The sequence below is a fragment of the Hippoglossus hippoglossus genome, chromosome 3, assembly GCF_009819705.1.
Source record: "Hippoglossus hippoglossus isolate fHipHip1 chromosome 3, fHipHip1.pri, whole genome shotgun sequence".
NCBI lineage: Eukaryota > Metazoa > Chordata > Actinopteri > Pleuronectiformes > Pleuronectidae > Hippoglossus > Hippoglossus hippoglossus.
Genome location: NC_047153.1, coordinates 20,887,826 through 20,909,248, shown reverse-complemented (window position 1 = coordinate 20,909,248; position 21,423 = coordinate 20,887,826). Strand labels below are relative to the sequence as shown.

The window sequence follows — 21,423 nt, the reverse complement described above, 5'->3', positions numbered from 1 at the left end:
ATAAACAAGTCTTAATAAGCATCATAAATCAGCAAGAGAAGGAAGAAAAGAAAAACAAGGAGGGAATGCGAAAGTGTGAGAGGATGTGTGTGTGCAACGAGTGAGGCGGAAAGAAAAATATGCTTCATTTTATTTCTTCTAAGGCGAGCTGCATTTTCTCTACGTTGTATAATTTATTTGATTTTATTAACTAAATCATCTGAAGGACACAAACTCAAATGCTTTGCACCTTTCTCAGCTCGACATTACAACCAGCCCCCTGTCCCCGTTTCTTTTTTCTCAGACAAATCTCTCATCTGTTATGTAATTCAGCTACACCGAGTTCCCCTTTCATCCATTCATACTCAGGCTCAGCACACAAAGTGATGTGATGCTCTGGCTGCCTCACAATTCTCATGCACAACACGGAACTCCTCATGTGTCTACAACAAATGAAATATTTTCAAATGAATAGGAGCTCATTTGTTTCCCCCTTAAATTCTCCAAAAAACAAAACAACAAAATGATTTCAAATTGAATTGATATGATGTGCTTATTTAAGGATTTCTCTCCCTTATCTATCTAATCACTTTTGTTGAATAATAAAGCCCAAATTGACCTTAAAAAATAGGCTAATTAAATGAATAAATGCATTGACAACCACATAAACATTGAGTACATAAATAAAAACTTAAATAAATGTTGAATCAACATGAGGATTTAGTAGAGTCAATACTTACAATCAGCTTGTTATCTACTATTTTTAATTTCAAAACACAAACAATCTGAACAAATAATAACAAGATCTCTACCACGAATCATATAAAATAAAGCTTCAAAGTGAAAACAGCCTTTATCATTATCAATGGGATTTCAGATAATTTTGTATAGCTTTAAACAATTTAAACAGTGTATACAATTACAAATTAAAGTTAGATCAAAATATTTTTAAGTTCAAACAATGTTCAACTATGTATGAGTAAGGAAATCATTTTACCATAAAAATTGGCATAACAACCCGTTGGGTGCAGTTTTATGTATTTAATCGATTTCTTAGTAAACAGCATGTATAGTTGAGTAAAGAGGAACATACTGGTTTATGACTGGGGTGTAGGCCGTCCGGTCCTCGTCGATAACAGACACCATGAGAGTGATGAGTTTTGGCCAGAAGTCCAGGTTCTTTATCGATGGACCCTGCTCCTCTCGGGGAATGTCCTGCTTCCGGCTCTGTGGGGGAGGAAATTAAGAAGGTGAGAGTTAGAAGACAGCGTGAGTGTGTTGAGGGTGAGACGTCTGTTTTAGTTGTTAGAGTTTTTGAGAAAGGAAAAAATGAAAAGTTGTCTGGGATAAGAAAGAGAAAGCCAAAGATGGATGTTGCACAAACAGACTCATAAGTGCATTTGAACGTTATTTATTGCTTTGAAGATTCTTATGACGCATAAGTGCAATTTTTTACTGCACTTGCAGTTCACATAAAAGTTTATTATGGACGACTTTCCTTAAAAAGAAAGACAAAAGTAATTTCACTAAATCATCTCTCATGACCTACTAGATGTGTGCGGCAGTGCGTTTTTCCGCAGGGACCCTGCCCTCTGACGGTGATCTCATATGTTTGTCTTTCTTTGCTGTGCTCAGGACGTCTCTGGGCTGTGACCTTTGGGTGTGCAGTCAGCCAATAACAGCACAAAGAGTATAAGCGTGGAAAGCTGTAAAAATGTGGTGATCGGTTTACATTGCTGTGTCCATCTCTCTGCTCGGCTGGCTGTTTGGGTCATGGATGTATAAAAAGGTGCAGGTCTGTCTGTCTGTCTGAAGCCACAGACACGCCCACACAGATTATAATTACCAGAGCTACATGTCTTTGGACTGTGGGAGGACGTCAGAGTACCTGCACATGGGATTTCTACTGCTTATCACTGCACCACTGTGTTGCCCTGGTGTTGAATGCTACATAGTACAACCTCAAATTGAACTAAAAAGGTAGGGGGAGGTTCCACTTGTGGCGGATTTTCACAGTGTGAAGATAAGGAAATGTAATATTCAAATCAGGCATGCAGACTTCACCCACAACTAGATTTTAAACATTATTATCTCCAAGAATTCCCAGTTAAATACCAGGTAGGCTGAGCATTTTCTCACTAACAGCGTTTTAATGTTTTTATTTTCTGTGGTTGCCAAATATAGCAGTCATCTCTGTTAGAGGTGGAGTCGGCCATCCCTCTGCAGGATTCACCTTCACATGCATGAGGAGTCTGTGGTACACTTTTGTAACTCAGTATTAGTGTGAACAGTTTTATGTCATTGATTTTAGTCTTGCTGTTTACTGTGCAGCTGACATATTGCTTATGCAGACTGAACATTTCCTACTGCTGCTAGCTAACAATGAAAAGTGGCTTTTATTGTGAAGCTGTCACAAGAAATGCAGTGTATCTGACAAGATGAGGCCATTTTCTGCAGTTTTGAGAGACTGGGTTGGTCATAACATACGGTTGAAAGTATAATGTGACAAGAAGGAACTGCATCAAGTGAGCACAAGATCATGGTTTCTCGTAACATGGTGGAAAAAGGCAGATCTTTAACTGTCCTCTTTATTAAAACAATGTAAGTTGATTTGGTTGCACTGGAAACAGATGCACTCAATGTTCTCCTGTTGTTTTCAAGACTCACAAATTTAAATGACTTGTCACTAGTAATGACGAGTGTTGAAAAGTCGGTTAGCACTGAAACCCTACGTATTTTTAAAACATTATCACTCTTCAGTAATCTGTCTATGTAGAGTGTTGCAGAAAATCCTTGTTTCAGCCCCGGGGTGAGAGGTGTCGACTCTAAAACCACTTACTGACTCCACCATCTGTTCACCCCACACTGGGTGCGACCACACTGATCTGTAGTCAGCAAGTAACTGTCAGGGCCTCTCACTCTGCCACACACACAGAAAGTGAGTGAGTGTAGATACTGTAAGAAACTCGGTCATTCTGACAGCTCTGTATCATACGCAGACACGATTTTTCACAAATACACCCACGCTTATGCACACTGACAGCAGCAAATATAAACTATGACTGTAGGGCCTACCTCCCAAAAGGAGGCTATAATACACCGTTTTCTCATTTCTGTATGTAATCCCGACTGGAGCGAAATGTATTTCAGATTAATAGAAAACGGTGTTAAAAATGAAACATGCTCCAATCAGTTAGGTTGAATTATTTAACAACCTTCAGCGTATTGACTGTGGTGCGGCAGACAGAGGAGACATCGTAGGGGGAGCTGGGGAAATGAAACTGCAACATGACTCAATTTATTCTCAGTACAATCTTTAGAGTCTAATCAATGCCTACAATAATCAACTTGTGTCTGGTGATGTCGCTGATGGTCGGTGTAAATATTTAGTAATGCAGAGCATGTAATGCTGTTGGAATGTCTTGCAGACGTTGCAGCAGAAGAAGCCGCTGAACTTAATCTCATAGGAACAAGGAACACAGAGAGGGATTACATCTGATTCAGTGACGGCTGATAATGTCGACCCGTGATGATAAAAGATGCAGAAGTGTACCACGTTGTGTGCCATGGTCAAAGAAAGAGATTAATACGCTTCCAAGAAATGGTGTCTTCCAATTGGGTCGAAATCTCATATCATCATATGAGATACACTCTTGAATTTCTAATTTGTGTTTTCGGTGATGTTTGCTGTGTTGTAATACATGAAAGATGAGCTGCTTTCCAATATGAAGGCGACAGGGAGGTGGTCCGAGCTTCATGTTAAGCAGAACTCAAAGAAGCTGTTGGGCAGTTTAAGATGGACACGTGTTTGCACCTGGGATTACAAGTGTTCAAAAGAGGGTAAATTATCTGAGCATTATGTGCATCTAGCTGACGAAGGGCTGACAAGTCAAAGAACAATCTGAAACTCCTCGTCTGGCACCAGACGTGACAGAAACTGCTCGACATCTTAGGCCAACAACCTGTTGCCTTGACTTTCTGCCTACGTCTTTAAAAATGTTTTTAAATGCATTGAGTTAGATTGTCTACAGATAGTCAATAGTTCTATTCAGTCAGGCCTTTTTTCCAAGAGCCCTGAAGGTAGTTGTTATTAAACCTCATTTAAAACAAAAAAACAAAATTATTTTTTAGAAAAGATCAATGAAAAGACATCTTTCAGCAACTTTAGTCTTTCTTAGTGCAAAACATTTTCTTTAATGCTTTTCAGTCTGGATTCTGAGGTCCTTCAGAGCACTGAGACATTTTTGGTATTACTGGATCTCAGTGCTGCATTCAACATAGTTGCCTTGCCTGGGCATCTTTTGTTTTATGTTATATGATCAAAATATATGTATACATATATATATATATATATATATTATATCCAGTCATGCAATAAAGCCCTCCAAAGTAATATGATATTGCTGATCAAAAATGCAAGTAGGTTTTGTGTCCTCTCTATTTGGAAATTGGAAACGTGTTTTTAATCTTTGCATTTTAATGTTTATTTGCCTAAATGCAATTTAAGTGTCTTCTTATTATTTGGTTTATGGTTTTACTTATTCAGTGCCTCTGTGAAACACTTGACTCGCCTTGTTTTTATTGCTTTTTGAATGTTATTTTAATTTTCTTATATTTTAATTTCAAATCTTCTCTGTATTTGTAACAGAACTTTGATTTTCCTTGTGCCTGGATTGAGCTGCATAAATAAACTTGCCTTGCTTTTCTCAGAGTGATCATCAATCAAGAGAAGAAAGAAACACAGATTTGCTTGGTACATTAATCACGAAGTTCAAAATACTGAGAGATTAACAAGTGATTACCGCTGGAAAGAAATTAGCAATTTATGAGTTTAGATCAAAGATAGAGAAGAAACTGGCCGTCAATCCAATTTGGCCACTAACTCAGAGTTTATGAAATTAGAATAGTGATGCCTACTTCAAAGGGAAAAGCCTGGTATCAGAATCCTGTGCCATGTGGGGTGGGGTATGCAGCAAGGTAAAGTTCTGTTGAATTGGACACATGAATAATAAAACAAATGTCTCAGCAGGAGGTCGGTCAGCTAAGCAAAACCCGTCTGTGCGTGTAGCTCTGTGCGTGTGTGTGTGTGCATAACTGTATGCATGTATGAAGGACACTGAAGGTTGTGTCCAGCCACACTAAACTGGATGCAGTATGCGTCTCACTAAAACGTAGAGTCCCTTTGCTTATCTGTATTCACCTCAGGTAGGTGTAAACACATTTTTAAGGTGATTACGATGCCTGCTGTCTTGTTACAGTCAACAACCCACCCATGGGCTAGTTGTATTGGGAGCTGAAAACTGTACTGAGCTAGGAGTGCAGTGTACTTCTGCTCCTTGGAACAAAGTGATGGGGGGGACCGGCAGAAATATGCATGCAGCATATCTCTCCTCTGGAGGGTAGCTGGTGGTTTATGTTTATTGTTTGGCACTTGCAGTCCCTGTGTGGGAGAAATCGGCATTAGCATACGACTGGCTCCTCATCAATTTTCAGAATGTGACACAAACATAGTCACTGACGGAAGGTTGTTCTGTGAGAATGTGACCAATTCCCCGAAGAGAGAGAGCTGTGGGTAGAACTGAGGCTGTTGCAATGGAATACTGGGTTGTATGTGTACACATGTATGGAAAAATGCACTTAAAGACATAGCTCTGAAAACAAACAGCTCATGAAACACAGCTAAACCGACCACATGGGCATTGTTGGCAAATATGAGATAATGTCGGTGAGAGAGATACTTAACAAATCAATTTGAATTGCTTGCTCAGAACAAGTGCAGTTGACTTCTACCTCTGTGGCTCTCTCACAAACAGGCATAGTGGATTCCTGCATGTGTGCACCTGCCAGCGATCACAAACCTCCCTCTTCGAAACCAGATTGCTTCAACTTATGCATTCATATTTGCAGAATGTATCAGCAAGTATGCATAAATATATATGTGCATTTTCTCATAGGTGCAAGTGGATTATTTCTATCCAGCGCACCATCGTCACTCCACATTCCTTCGCACTGGATGAGCCAGGAGAAAATGATAGTCGTTTTTTTCCCTTCTGCCCTTTCCCATGATGTGTTTGACCTCTTTCCATTTCTGCTTCTTCTTACGGTTCAAAATCCCCTCTCTCCTGCTGGGATTTAAGAAACTGTTAAGCCACATTTCCCCCCCTGCCCAACCCCCCTCATTTTAGTCATTTTATGCCCAGGCAGAAGCAGTAGAGAGCTGTGTTGTCACGTTATGCAAGATGCCTCGCTGTGGCTGGGAGATTTCACCGCCCGCCTGGCCACCGTGTCAGCTGTTCTGTCGCCGCACTCAGTCATTATTAGCAACTGGAGAATTGGGGTCTGGAATGGGTTCCATCCTCTGAGTCAAAGGCTACCTAGTGTACGTGAACGTAATAATTTAAAGCCACAGTGAGGTTTGCTTTGGGTTGAAGCCGACGTCTTTTTCCTCTGCCTTGGAGGAAAAACTGATGGAGAGGCTGTCTACTGTGAAACTGTGGTGGACAAAGATGTAATTAGTGAACGTGTCTATCTCTGCGGTTTGGTAATTTCTTACAACGCCTCAGGCTGTTTAAACACAGGAAGCCTATTATTCAGCTTTTGAGTGGATTACACCCAATTACAACCTTAAGATATTGGGCTCCATTTTACAGATCTAAGGATATGGTTCACCTAAATTTAGTGCATTTCAAAGTCCGTGTGTGCCTGTTACTTAGAAAATGTATTCCTATTTGGATAATGTGGCCCTAAAATAATTTCAGATTGAATTCATGTATAATAACTTCAGGTTTGTGTTGGTCAATGAGGCAATCGCTGCCTCAAGATAGCAATGTAGAAACAATGGACCAAACGACTCTCATATTAGAGGAATAGTTAACCGAAAAATTTAATTTCACTCATTATCTACTCAGCACTATGCCGATGGAGGGGTGGGTGAAGTGTTTGAGTCCACAAAACACTTTAGGAGTCTCAGGGGTAAACTGTGTTTCAGCCAAAGTGACCTATTCTTCAGACATGAATGGCTGCAACACTGTTTACCCCTGATGTTGTGGACTCAAACACTTTACCCACCCCTCCATCTGAATAGTGGTAAAGCGAAAATGAGTGAATTTTCCTTTTTCGGTGAACTATCCCTTTAAGAGCAATAGGCCCATGGGCGCTCACATGGCAGAGCTGCCAACGAGGATATGGAGCAGTACGCAAATGACAAAAGTAGTCTGTAAATTAGCTAGGAAGCTATTCCTAGGAGGAAAGAATATTTGGCTAACAAAGCCCAAATATGATGCCTCTTCCACATTATAAGCTAATGTTGCTTCCTATAGACTAATCTTAATCAGTGCATACTTAAATGAGTTTGTCTACTAGATTGTAAACATGCAGTAAATTGATGTTAAGGAGAATAAGGGTTCTTGTTTGTTCTGGCTTTTATCAAAAAAAAATCTCCTCCTGACTGATCATAACTTTTGCAATTTGCAAAACATATTTTTATTTTTATTTATTGACAAATGATGATCGAGAAAATCATAAAGATAATTGGCTTCCTTGTAGATGGCCTCTTTCCTCTCCCTTTTCTTCTCTACTGATATACTCCACACCAATGGGCGCGGTAAGCACATGAGAATGAAAGTGGGAGAAAGCTATTCAATGACTGGATAACCAAAGATGTAAACAATTAATAAAATGTATCTGAAAACTGTTTCAATAGCTTCAAAATGTAATGTTATAAAGTGTCCAGCTTGACTTAATGAGTAGTTGGTTATTTGGACGGCATGCAGAGCTTAAGGCTATGGATGGGTGCAAGTGCTTTTACTATTTAACCACATGGGGGGTGGACAGGAACATGACAACTTCATCAATGTGGAAACAGCAACGATGTAAGATAGGGTCTATTATCTTCTGTGGTGTGGAGCCTATACTCATTGGGGAGTTAACCACAAGATAATTAGGTAGAGCTGAAGCTCATGTGTTGAAATGAGCAAACTATTACTGAGTAATACTTCCTCAAATATAATATAACTTGCTGTAACTTCTCAATTGGAGAAACTGCATCAGGTACGTTCTGCCTAACGTTTGGCTGCTTTATCTTTTCACCGTGGAGTCTCTCTCTCTCTCTCTCTCTCTGAAGGTTGAAGTCCTTCATGCAAAGTCTGCAACATTTTCACTGTCGGGGAAACGTCAGTCATGATATATAGCCTATTGATTTCCAGTCATGCTGGATTGAATTTATATTTTCTTGGAACAGTCACACATCAACACAAAGCACACTAAAGCTGAAAGGGAATGTGTGATGTGAGATTTCTGAAAGGATAAAGGTGATATCATATTAACACATGAGGTGAGCAAGGGAATAACAGCTTCTGGCACCTATCAAAAATGTTAACAAAGTTTTTTTCACTTTGAGTTTCTGGAAAAAAGTAGAGTGGCCCTGAACTAATAACTGAGTTCAATATGAAATACTTTTCAGAACAACTCGAAATTAAAGGCAGGTTTCCAGGTTTTCTTTGACATGAATTCATCCTCATCATTAAATTAACATCTGTTATCTAGTCTTATGATTCAGATTTTGAGAGCCATGCATCTGGACTGCGTGATAGAAGGATCAAGTTTGCGAGGTGTGACACGAGAACCATGCAGGAGGCCTCAATTAGATTAAAACCAGAAGACGAGAAATATCCGTACACCAGTTAATGCTCCCACAAACTATTTTATCAGGTAGGTATAACATTTTGGGAAAAGGCTCTTCTTCTCTCACCATAGATAAAAATGCACTCAGACGTCATTTGACAGATGATGTAACTACCCAAATAATAAATATATAAAACAAATAAATAAATGATGAAAAATAAGTGAGGAAAATATAAATAATAAATGCTTCTGTCCGGCACCTAGTGTTCATCAAGTTTGGAAGCACATGCTTTTGTATACTTGATTAAACCATAACACAACAAACATCATATCTCCTCCAGCTTAACTTGCATACAATGTGTTTCTCTGAACGTGTCTGTGAAGACTTTGACTAGGCATTATGGTTTTGATATACAAGACAATTGAAACCAAGTAAGGAATTATTCATAGGATTTTACTGTTGTGAGATGTTAGTTTGCTGAGTTTGTCACGCTGGCACGTGTGAGACTTACAAAACAAAACTGTCTCTCTCGTCACTGGCACGGCCACAGAGCTGTACACTGCGGGTGGAGACCATGGTGAACAAGACCATTCGTATCACAGTACAGCTAACCCCTGCTCTGGGGCTGCAGGAGAAACCCATGTAATTACAGTGTAGCTGACAGCAGACTGAACCAGGCTCCTGAGAAAACTTTACTGGTAGCACATTGCTTTCTGTGTACATCACTACATGTGCATGATGTAATGTGAGAAATATAAAGCTCTCAAGGCTTTGGCGGCTGTTCACTTTGTGCATAACAAAGTTGCTGTTGTAGAGTCTTTATGTTCACCAGTGGAAAACGAGTCAAACATTCATGAACTGGGGAAAGCTGAGAAGCAGTGATCTATGAATCGAATGTGGAAGCTCTTTACCTGGTCGAGGAGTTGATTGTAAAGTTCATGGCAGTTATCAAAAATGTATTTGTATGTCGAGTCCAGGCATGCTTTCACGCAGTCCTTCACCACCATACTGGCTCTTGGTGGACTCTGGAGCTCTTGTACCTGCACAGACACAATACAATGTTAGATGGTAGAGGGTTAGGTGTTCACCTTGGCCTTACAACTGTTTATACTGAACAACAGGAGTGTTTCCCACAGTGTTAATTCAATCCATGGCCGTAGTGGGGGTGCATGCGCATGAAGGTCACTCTTATGCACAAAAGATTCTGAGAGACAGGCACACAGCTACTCTCTGACAGCCAGGAAGCGAAGGTTCACAATGTTATATTTTCAAATGTGTGACAGTGAGTGAAAGACAACTCGCAAGAGAGAGAAGTGCATTGCATGCCACTTGCCAGTTACGTGCACAACCGTAGCTGAAACTATGACACGTGACTGTCTATGTGGGCAGTAAAGTCTTTATGGATGATAGCACAAGCATGAGGCAAATCGCTCTGCACACAATTATACAATAGCAGCAAATCACAAAGTTAGAGATCTCTAATGTTATTATGAGAAGTATGAACATGTTTTTGTCCATTATGAAACTGTGGCGGGCCAAATTAGAATATGGCGGGCCACCACAGACGCTTACTGGGAAACACTGCTACAGCCTTTCAAAATCCAAACTTAACGTGAGCAACCTAAATCAGAGGCAGCTACTTTATTTTAACTGCATTTATATGTATAGTGGCATCCATCAATCGAGTGATGATGTAATGATATCATATTACATGTTATTACAAATATATATAAATTCTTTGTGGATAAAAATAGCTACCTACATACATTATGTATACCAAAGCAGACATGGGGCCAGAGTGGGACTTTAGGTGTATGTTCAGTGTATTGTATAATGAACAGTCACTGTAGCTCCTGTGTATGAGCAACGATGCGTATACACAGTAAAACCCTGCATGGGCATGACACAGAGTGAAAGCCTTGGTAACCTATAGTGACAGTTTTCATTCCTTTGCTCACAGCTGCCATCTTAGTTATGCCTCAGTGCCCCAGCGCTATACCCCCTCCACACACACTGCCCCCTCCTCCGAAAGAACTGAATGGAGTCAAGCTTTACGTGGAGTGGGAGACGGCGAGGGGAGAGGGGACAAGACAGAGCTGGAAGCATTTGGAGCATGGAGGCCTACTGTTGTATGCAGGTCAACATACATCACACAAACAATACCCAGATGCATTAGCCTGTTGTCGAGACATTGTAAAGTAATAAATCATTTGGTTGGTTGATGGCGTTGGGGAGGCGGGACTGAGGGGTTTCCATGAATTATGAGTGTGAATTGATTTCACCTGTAAATAAACATGGCAAAAATCAATCTGGGTTTATGTTTGTGATTGAACAGTGGCAGATTTTACGGTCATTGTGTATTGAAGGTGTATCAGTCAGTCGATGGCACAGCACTTCTGTGATGAAACCGTATGATTGGTATTTACTTCAGGAAGCTACGATACTCCCTGTTGTGTAACATTATTTATTGCTATGTTTGTGTTCTTTAGTTTCTCTTAAACTGAGTGCTCCCCTAGAGCTCAACAGTGTAGTACCGCCAGTAAAAGTTTTTATTTATGAATAGGGATCTGGATTATCAGCCATAACGTTGTTGTAACCATCAAATGTAGACTATGCCACAAGTTCAGATGATATAATTGCCAATTTAAGAAAAAGGTGTTGTACTACACTACCCCACAATCCTAAAGTGAAGCAGTAACATCTCTGAATGGTGGAGGTCACTGTTTCCATGGAAATGTTTAGCAAAACCACGAAAACCATGTCTGCTACTTTCGGGGTAGCTCAACGTTACTTCAATAGGATTCTACACAATATGAAACACTATCTACACACATGCATGATACAAACTACAATATAGTGCAAAACTATATTTACAACAAGCATAAATGAAAGGAAATTGCTTTGGATGTTTTTGGAAAAGGATGATTTGCAATGGTTTATAGGCCGGTGGTTACTTCACTCTTAAAATAACAATGTACACAGTTTTTTACTCTTGACTTTTTTTCTGTTCTTAAATATTTGTTTTGCTCCGCATCAAAGGGTCATGAATCAAATTGAAGCCTGTCAGTCTGGTTCCAGGCATTAAACTCCTTTTAAACGGGTTTTCTGAAAATGAAATGGAAATTTACATCCGGAGCCAGAGCCGTTCTAAAAGTGGGAAGTCACTGTAACGCTCTATTTCTCTTCAAACTATTACCTGCTCATGCAACTTGGACTTTTTCTGTCTCACGTACACATACACACACAGAGTATACCTTCATCCTGAAGAAGGTGATGCTGGTTAACAGATCGACAGTGGACTTCAGATCTTGGAGTCGCTCTGGGTTTCCTGCAGGGAAATTATCCTGGAGTGAGAGGGAGAGAGAGAGAAAGATAACATGAGGAGAGGACATCTTGTTGAAAACAGCCTTTTAATGTCACCACCACCACCACATTACATCACTTAGGCCAAAACATTGAAATTGATTACAGTGCAACGCCCAGCAATCATAACGAAATGACTGTCTGTCTAATCGTTTAGTGGACAAGGGAGGTCTCTGCTGATGAAAACCTCTATTTCAGGGCCATGAAGTCATCAGACGGAGCAGAACGGCGTGACGGGGAGCATATAAAGCCCTGACAGCCCTGAGGAAAGGCATCGCTGCCCCATACATTATCCTACTTCTCCTTCTCTCTCAGTGCTCTAATAAAAAAACAAAAACATTCTTGTTTCCTATCCCTCCTCTGCCTTGTCAATAAATGCCCACCAGAGATTCAGGAAATAAAGCCAAATCCTCGCAGCGACCTGTGGGGCTGACAGCTCATTTGCGGAGGAGGTCTGTCCGAGATCATCGAGGCAAAACTCGACTCAGAAACCTGACACATTCAGGATGTGAGCAGCCAAGAGAGTTTTACCGGGTTGATAAATGATTCAAAATGACCAGTTTTCAAAGAAGCAGAAACATTTAGCAGATGATGGACATGGTCACAGCCAACCTACAGAGTGGAAAACCTGTGCCTAATGCCTGACAGACAGTTATCGGTCTACTGAGAGCTGACACTATATTTCTCTAGAGGAATAATAAGTATGGTGAGTCTGGTTTAAAGGTGAAAGTGTAGACCTCAATAAAGTAAACCAAACAGCCGGCGGGCAACAAACAAGCTTGACACACAGCTTGCACAGGTTGCACCACTTATACTAGCTCTGGCTACTGATGGAATAAAAACAACATCACTTCAATAAAGTTCTTTTTTTCAATACGAAGAGATTGCGGTCATATATTTTAAAATTTGATTTAAGGGGTTGGAGAACCCGGTCTCTCAGCAGATTCCTTTTAATATAAATCCTTCACTTACAGCGAAAGAAAAGAATTTTCTTGCAGCTACTGTACCGACACCTGTCTCAATCACAGCATGGAGCCCAGAAGTGCCATCAGTCATTAGCCTCTCTCTCTCTCTCTCTCTCTCTCTCTCTCTCTCTCTCTCTCTGCTGACACTGACATTTCTCTTACAATAACGTCACACAGGTGTAGCCTTCAGTCACGAGAGAAACCATCAGTCTCTGTGGTTATTATAGCCTCTACTGCAACCTTGAGAGCTGCTGTCTGTTAACCTCCTGGAATCACCTTGTTGGAACTGTTATTACAACAGTTTGTTGTGTTTTATCTGTTCATTTTTGGAGTAAGAATTGTGACTTTGACACAGATTAGGACTGCAATGTGATTATCTCTCTTGTAGTTACAGACACATCTGTCTCTCCGTCTGTGACTCACATATCTCAAGAACGGTTCATCTTATCTGTTTCACACTCCGTGTGTACTATTAAGGGGACAAGGACGAGCAGTGTGGAATTTGGTGAAATGTGGACATCCAACACAAACTTTGAGAAGAGAGGCGACCAGCGCTCTGTACCAGCGTTGTATGGGACCCATCAACCATCAAGTGCCCAATCATGACAACAGCAATCACAACTGAATCTCAAATCGGTTCTGTGTGCTGAGCCGAGCTTTACTGAACATTGAATAAACAGGTGAACAGCTCTTTGTGCAGCTCCATGGTTCAGCAGACTGAGTCCCACAGCAGGTCTTTACTTGCTCTGGCTCAATAACTGCAGGTCACTTTTACGGTTTCAGAAAGAAAGCTGCAATCAGTATAATTACAGCCCATGTAAACAGCCCATTCCCAACAGGCAGGTTCAGAACAGATACTGCACTAGTGCTGCTAATTAGTGATTCTAGTGAATGAAAGTAACCCAGAACATATATTCCTGAAGTTGTGTCAAACAAATCTGAGCTTTGTTACTTGTCCAACATCAACATCTTTATCTTGGACAATAAAATCACAGTTACATTACAGGTAAATTACACAACAAATTAGCAGTTTTCACTACTTCCACTTTGTATTCCAGTGACACTGGAGTTCTGATCCACCGCTTGGTTATAAGATTAAATGATTAATTCAAAATGCAAACAAAATTCGTTATCGTATTGAACCTATTTAAATTGAAACATACTTCACAGTGTAGCATGTCAACTAATGGGTAATTATTTAATATTTGGGGAAAGGTGCTTATTGGAAGTCATTATGTTGCTACAAATGAGGTAGGTGTGTTCCTCACAAAAAACTAATGTCTACCAGCAAAATGTTCTCGTCTATTAGTCAATTTGTTTTTTGACAACGTGGACTGGAGAAAAGTGCTCAGATCATTACATCTGGAATAACTAAACAGCTTAAAAACAGCATGAACATGAGAACTGGTGGAGAGAGTGTAAATTGTAATTCATCCTCTCTCTCTCTATTGCTGTTAAATAAAGATGAATCATCCGGGGACCACAACTTACAAAATTCTGATGATAATAGTAAATCCACAAATATATATTTCTCTGGAGAAACACTAATCTCAATGGTAGGTGTTTGTAGAAGCATTAACAATAGTGGAAATAAATTGTATACAGCTTTCCTATGTCTGAATACAGAAAGACCAGAAATGAGAAACTCCAGCTTCATCAGCAGAAAAACAAAAGGGAAAAGAAAAAAGATTTATTGCCCAGAATCAGGGAAGCATACTAATAAAGCCAAACTTCCATCTCTGAACGAGAAGTAGAGACAGCATCAGCACTGCCGTTCGGAGATGTCAGAGAGTGCATCATGAGGTGGGACAAAGACTGAGTGATGCTGATCCGCTTTTAGTTCTTTGTCTTTCTGCTATAGCATATGTTGGACATTTTGTTGGGCCAGTGCCAGCAATGAGAGAAAAACTCCAAGGGGCTACAACTGCTTAACATCAGAAACCATTTACAGCAACTGGTTTTTACCACAACTTGACAATTTGAAATGTGTTGTTAGTCAGTTGAACTACAGTATGTGATGATAATGTCAGGTCAGGTCATGGGCACAGGGAGACTGATCGAACTTCTCCTCATATCATGTAGCTCTACTGTGTGTGTGTATACTATAAAGGTTGCGCAACCTTTCAAGTTTTTGTCTCTTAAATCTTAAAATGCATTCAAGTAGAAGACTGAAATATCACATTGAAAATTGCTTTTAGATGCTTTTATAACATGATTTGAATTTACTGTACTTTAAGAATTGCTTGAACAAAGTGAATAAAGGCATAAACTCATCTGGGGCAGACCTGTATACCATTGACTTCTATAGGGTCCTCTTCACAATTGTGGAAGTCATTCCAGATGCTTAACTTGTGTGACATCTTGCTAACATTGTTGTAATTGTCATATGACCACGGGTCACTGTTGCTGGTAACGTTAGATGAGAAATGTGATGTACAAAACTATCTGTATCCAAGATTAAATAGGTTCTTGTTTTGAAAATAAACGATAGTTAAAGTTGATGTGTTGTTGAGGCACTGAGCATCACCTCATTAAAAACACCCTTCCAGTCAAACACAGGGGGTGGGCAGCATAATATTGTGGGGATATTTTTCTGAGACAGGAAATGGGAGATTAGTCAGGATAGAAGAAAAGATGAATGCAGAGCAACATAGTGCTCAGGGGTTAGGTTAGAGGGATGTCATACAATATGTAATGACCCAAAGTGAGGGGAATGGCTTCCAGAGAACCCTGGACTGAACCCAACAGAGCATCTCTGGAAAGACGTGAAAATGACTGTGCGATGCTCCGAATCTAACCTGGCCCAGCTTGGAGCAAAAGTGTGCCAAGATTGTAGGATCATTTCCAAAAAGGCATGTCATTGTCATTGCTGCCAAAGGTGCTTTAAACTAAACCAATGACCTGAATATTTATGACAATCATATACTTAAGGGTTTTTTTGGAAAGAAAATAACAAAAAAGAAAAAAATCCTAAAACTTGATTTTGTTGTCAAACATACAAGGGAAAAAAACATTCTACTTTAAGATTAGATTGAAACAAACCAAACAGTGGAAAACCTGCTCAACTCAACTTTATGTATGTAACACTTTACACACATATTCCTAGTGTTTATGTCCCTGGTTTGTCTATGTGTGCACATGGGTGTGTCTGTCTACCTCGACGTATGTGCCTCACCAACCATCCAGCTCATCTACTCCCCCTCAACCCAGAAATATGAAAACCCATTCCGTCTCTCCCCTCATGGGGCTCAGTGTATCCATGCAGCACAAACGTTATGGCCGAACCGCCTGAGAAATCAGGTTCTAAATATTTTCCTCGAGTTTGAGTTTTGCCTGACAAACCTTTGTTCTCCTTCTGTCTCGGATTGATGCGCCCCCTTTCTGTGGTCTGCCTCCCGAATCAGAAGATGCCTGTCTCAGCTGTCACACGCCATTACCTACCCTGGTTCTGCTCTCGCCCCCTCTGCCTGCCCCGCTCTGCCATTTTAGGATTCATTTAAATTCACAATAATCTAACCTACTTCAACTTTCTCCGTTTCTGTGTCTGAGTTCAGCATTGGCATCTGGGGTGGTCTGGAAAAAATGGTGGTTACAGTGTGTGAGGTACTGATGTCATGTATTGTAATATTAAAGATAATAACACAATATTTCTTTATATGATGCAACAGCACTAAATTAGGTGCAAGACAAAGGCAACGGGTGGAGTGCAAGAAATTATTAGTTACCATCTTCTGTGCTCAATGTTTTAAATGTATCATCTACTAATTCCAGAAATCTCTGTCTGTCTGACTCTGGCTCGCATATCTCCACAACAGCTCATCTTATCGGCTGCACACTTCATACTTCATGAGTATGTTACGGGCCCGAGAAAATGCAGTGTTGAGTTTGGTGTGATTTGTACACTTGATACGTTCAATATTAATAAACCTTAAGATCAGATAAAATAAAATCTGTTGCAGCGGTGACTGGGACTGGAACAGCTCGTTCAAGACAAGGCAACAACTGATTTTCCAGTTCGTAGTTCAGCGCACTGAGTTGAGATTCATTGAACTTTGAATAAACAGGTGAACAGCTCTTTGTGCAGCAGTGGTAGTGCAGATTCAGGGTTCTGTGGACTAAGCCCTGCATGCGGTCTTTATTTGCCATGGCTCAATTAATGCAGGTCACTTTTGCAATTTCAGAAAAAAGCGGCGACCAGCATTACAGGTTTAGAATATGCATTACAGTAGCTGTCATACAAGACTTAAATCTGGATTATGCAGGCAAAAAACATGTTCTTTTGAGGTCGTATGTTTCTAGACTGTTCTGTAGAGAACACCTCTGGAATTTGACTGCAATTTTGGTCACTTGAGGCCTTATCAGCTTTAATACATTTCAGTGTGGGTGATGCCATCCTGCTCTACAGTATGGAACATCTATATCCCTCTGCTCCTCTCAGCAAAGGAGGCTGAAGAAGCTCCTGCACCACACAAACAAACCAGCTGTTAGCATGAAATAACCTTTTCGCTAAAGGACCAATGTAATTCTGCAGAGTTCCATTTTAAGATACTGGTACACAACTCCCAGGGGAGCTTACAGAACAAACCTCACTTCATATCAAACTGAGCTAACAGCTCAAATCCCTTGCAGCGTGCTCTGAATACTGAGATTTTATGTCCGACCCAGAGAAACTTGTTAATCTCGGCTGGGACAGCCTGGCTATACAAGGTTTCGCTGTGTATCAGGGCCCTTAGAGTAAAGTTTAAGGGGAAGAAATGCATATGCAGCAAATGTAGAGTGGCAGCGGCACCCGGGCCCTCTCGCTCCTGATTCAAGCCCTCTGTTTTACAAAAGCAAACTCAATCTCCCTCAGAATGTCATTATAGGAAAACCCATACGGTGAACTGGCGGAGGAGCCGGATCTGAATCTTATTACTGTCCAAGAGTGGCATGCTCCGTCTGCAGGACAGCTTTAGAAAGTGAGAGTATGAACTGTGTGTGTGTGTGTGTGTGTGTGTGTGTGTGTGTGTGTGTGTGTGTGTGTGTGTGTGTGTGTGTGTGTGTGTGTGTGTGCATGAACCACTGGTCTGTGGCAGGCTTGACAAGAGAGCAGCAGGGCAGCGCTGGCAGGTGAGGCCAATGTGATGTTCTGTGACTGGTCTCGGTGAATGTGTTATTGCCAGACAGCCAGGCCATCTGAAAATAAAAGAGGCCATCTCTCCTTCACTTAACCCTCTCCCTCCTTCAGTCACCCACCCATCGCACCTATTGTTTTTCTTCATCTGTTTGTCCTCTCCTCTTTTTCCAAATCCATCTCTACGTCCATCCAACTCTCCCCCTCTTTGTCCAAATCCCCTCTCCTCTAACTCCCTCTCTCTCTGCTTGTTTCATCCACCTCTCTCTCCAAATCCTCTCTATCCCTCCCCCGTTCTATATACAACTTCATTCTGTGTGTCCCTCAAGTCCCCTCTCTTCCTCACTATTGACTTGCTGGCCGCGAGCTGAATGTGCTGCAATCAGGGTGTGTCTCTGTAAGCACATGTGGTTTCACACACAAGCCGTGACAAAGAACAGAGGAGCTAAAGCAATCACGCTGTCAAAGACACGCTGCATTGTGTCACATTAGAGATGAGAGGGTCATCTTTCACTTACAGCTCACTGTATAACGCCACCGGAAAGAAAGGTGGAGATGTGAGGGTCTTTGGCTGTTCTGGTGCATAGCCGTGTGTGAGTCGGTGATAGTGTGCGGTCAAACTGCACAGTGGATGTCTGCACATATGCGAGAGTGTGTGCGAGGGATGCTGTTATCATCTGTATGTGTGTGAGGGAGTGAGTGAGAGAGAGAGAGCGAAAGTAAGGGAGAGAGGGGGAGGATAAAAGCCTGTGTGCATGTCCACAGCTCCGTGCATGTTTGTGTAATGTTCCTGCGTGTCCGTATAAAGGGTGAGGCAAATGAGTGTGAGCGAGTGAGTGTGTGTGTGTGTGTGTGTGTGTGTGTGTGTGTGTGTGTGCGTGCGTGTGTGTGCGGTGTCTAACAGGATTACACTCTTCTGGGATTCTTCTAGAAGATTATGTTCTGTATGTCAGGATTTCAATCTGCCAGAGTAAAATACAGCGGCACCCTCGCTGGCCTGGGAGCGGCACATTTCTGACAATCAGAGATGAGTGTCTGGCTGCAAGATGCCAGTTTCTTCACTTCCCCATTTTTTGGGGCTGTTTAATCTCAGCCATTCGTTGAAGTGGTAACTTTTATTGTATGTTTAGGGTGCGGGTAGGGTGACAATGTTTTGGATTGTTCTTTCTAATCAATTCCCTCTTCATTTTGGGAATTTAAAAGGGTGAGCAGTTGCGAGGGTGGCACAAAACCACCATGTATACATTAAATGTTTTTGTTAACACATATGTGTTCATTCTAAATTTACAATTATATTAGCTATATTTATCTTACTTTGTCACATATACATTTAAGTGAATGGACCCCTATTGGACCCCACTCTGTGTGATTTTAAATCAAATATAATTCTAGATTTTTTAATTGTAGCTTACCACCCTTATAAGAAGGCAAAGTTTATCAGACAACAAAAAAAGTCCCCGCTTCATGGCCACAGACCACATGTAGCCTCACAGTCGGTAGTTTACATGGGACGCATGGCATGGGTATAACAGTTGAACGAGAAAAGTCTGTACTGCAGGAAAATGTATCCTTCTGGTCATCGTCAAATGACAAATTTAACTTTCATTTATTATATCACATTCTCCCTCTCTCTAGTCTGTGTACCACCTTGGTTTTGGCTTCAGTACAGTTTTGTATATTTACATAGCAAATAATTATAAAGAAGCATATATGGATTGCATAAGAAACTATGAATTATTGCTCCTTATTTAAATAAAACATGCATGTATAGTTGTCTTTTAAAACATGTTTGATTGTAATAGTTATAGCCAACATTAAATCAATCTGCTACAGTCTATACAAAGAGAGGTGGAATTCCACAGCGTACTCCAAGGTGTCCAATGCACTAAATCCATGAACGTCTGTGGCAGGGTGAGTGCTGGACACACGACAGGGTCTATTTATTGTACCACGAGGAGCACTATTTCTTCAGATGCCAATGGTCGTGCTTAACACCACAGGCCGATTATTGATATTTGTGTGTCTGAATACACTGCTGGCTAAAAGCTGTGAAAGCGCCAAGGGATTGAAGAAAGAACACAAACAATTTCTGCCTTTTCAGAGTCATTTTGATCTTCAACTAAAACAAGTTACAGAGGAAACATGTTCACACAGTCCGGCCTTTTCTTTCTTTTTTTGAAGAAAAGGGGGGGTGCCATGCTCTTGCTTCTCTGGCAGCATTTTAATCAAATCAGTCTATTTTGTTTTTGTTGAGCAACAGTGGTATTTGTCTGTCTCTGTCTCTCATACATCACAAATCTCATACTTTTCATGTCCTTCCCCGTGATCTCACCTTAAAACCACCAAGTCTTCCTACACATATATTTTATGCATTAAGATGAGTGGAGCACATGTGACATTACCAAATGACATTCTCGGTGACATTATCATTTTTATAATGACCTTTACCTCATCATTATCCTCATAAGTAATAGAACACCTTTACATCTGGCATCAATGTGATTTGACTGTGGGATGAAAATGGAAACATACACCCAACACAGAGTGAACTGAATCCAGCAAAGAGGAGGATCCAGTCAATAAGTACATTTGGACGGTGACATTTGGCATCGGCAGCAAGGTGTAAATGGATTGTTGCTGCACACCAGATGTAGAGAGCACACAGTGTACTGTAAACAGAGTTGAATCAAGCGGGAAGCCTCTATCAAATCAGCCAGATGGCAAGTGGCTTAAATGGCATCACTTCTGTCAAAGGAGAAAACTAAACAACCACCTGCATTTTTCCCAGAGAAGGAACATTCTCCCTACGACGTGAACCAGAGACTCATTGTGAGAATACAGTCCCTCGAGATGATATTACTATGGGCATGAGATGAGATTTAACTGAAAACTTTGAAAAGAGCCTCACTTCGAGTTGACAGGTCACACTGACAAACCAACCATTGTCTATATACCGTCGATCATGTGAGGGTCTCGGGGAACTGGAGCCAATCATATCTGACATTGAGCGGCTGCGGGGTACAGCCTGACAGGTCGCCGGTCCATCACAAGGCTGACACATAGAGACAACCAGCCACACTCACAGTCACACCTATGGGCGATTTAACTGGACCTGCAGGTTTTTGCTAACCACTGCGTTACCGTGCCTCCCGGCGCCCGCAAAGACAAACACAGTGTCAGCAGACGCACCACATGTAAAAAAGCTCCTACGTACCCGATACTTGGAGAGATCGATCCTCAGTGAGTTATGCAGCTGATCCAGTAGTTTGACAAATTTCTCCCTCTGTCAGGAAAACAATGACATAATTCAGTTCAACGTCACAACATCTAAAGCTTTTTAACACTGCGTGGACTCAAGCATTACTTAGCCTGCAGTGATT

The 21,423-nt window shown here is 41.0% G+C and overlaps 1 protein-coding gene across 5 annotated transcripts in view; it reads right to left on the bottom strand.

Moving 5' to 3' along the window:
* Positions 1–21,423, bottom strand: part of LOC117756388 (protein unc-13 homolog C-like) — a 103,348-nt gene that overhangs the window by 41,268 nt on the left and 40,657 nt on the right. For all 5 annotated transcript variants that reach the window (XM_034576875.1, XM_034576892.1, XM_034576884.1 and 2 more), the window contains 4 exons: positions 21,258–21,326; positions 11,857–11,946; positions 9,514–9,642; positions 1,073–1,206 (listed from right to left, as the gene is read on the bottom strand). In XM_034576875.1, coding sequence (XP_034432766.1) covers positions 1,073–1,206; positions 9,514–9,642; positions 11,857–11,946; positions 21,258–21,326 — 422 coding nt within the window. The remainder of the gene's footprint in view (positions 1–1,072; positions 1,207–9,513; positions 9,643–11,856; positions 11,947–21,257; positions 21,327–21,423) is intronic.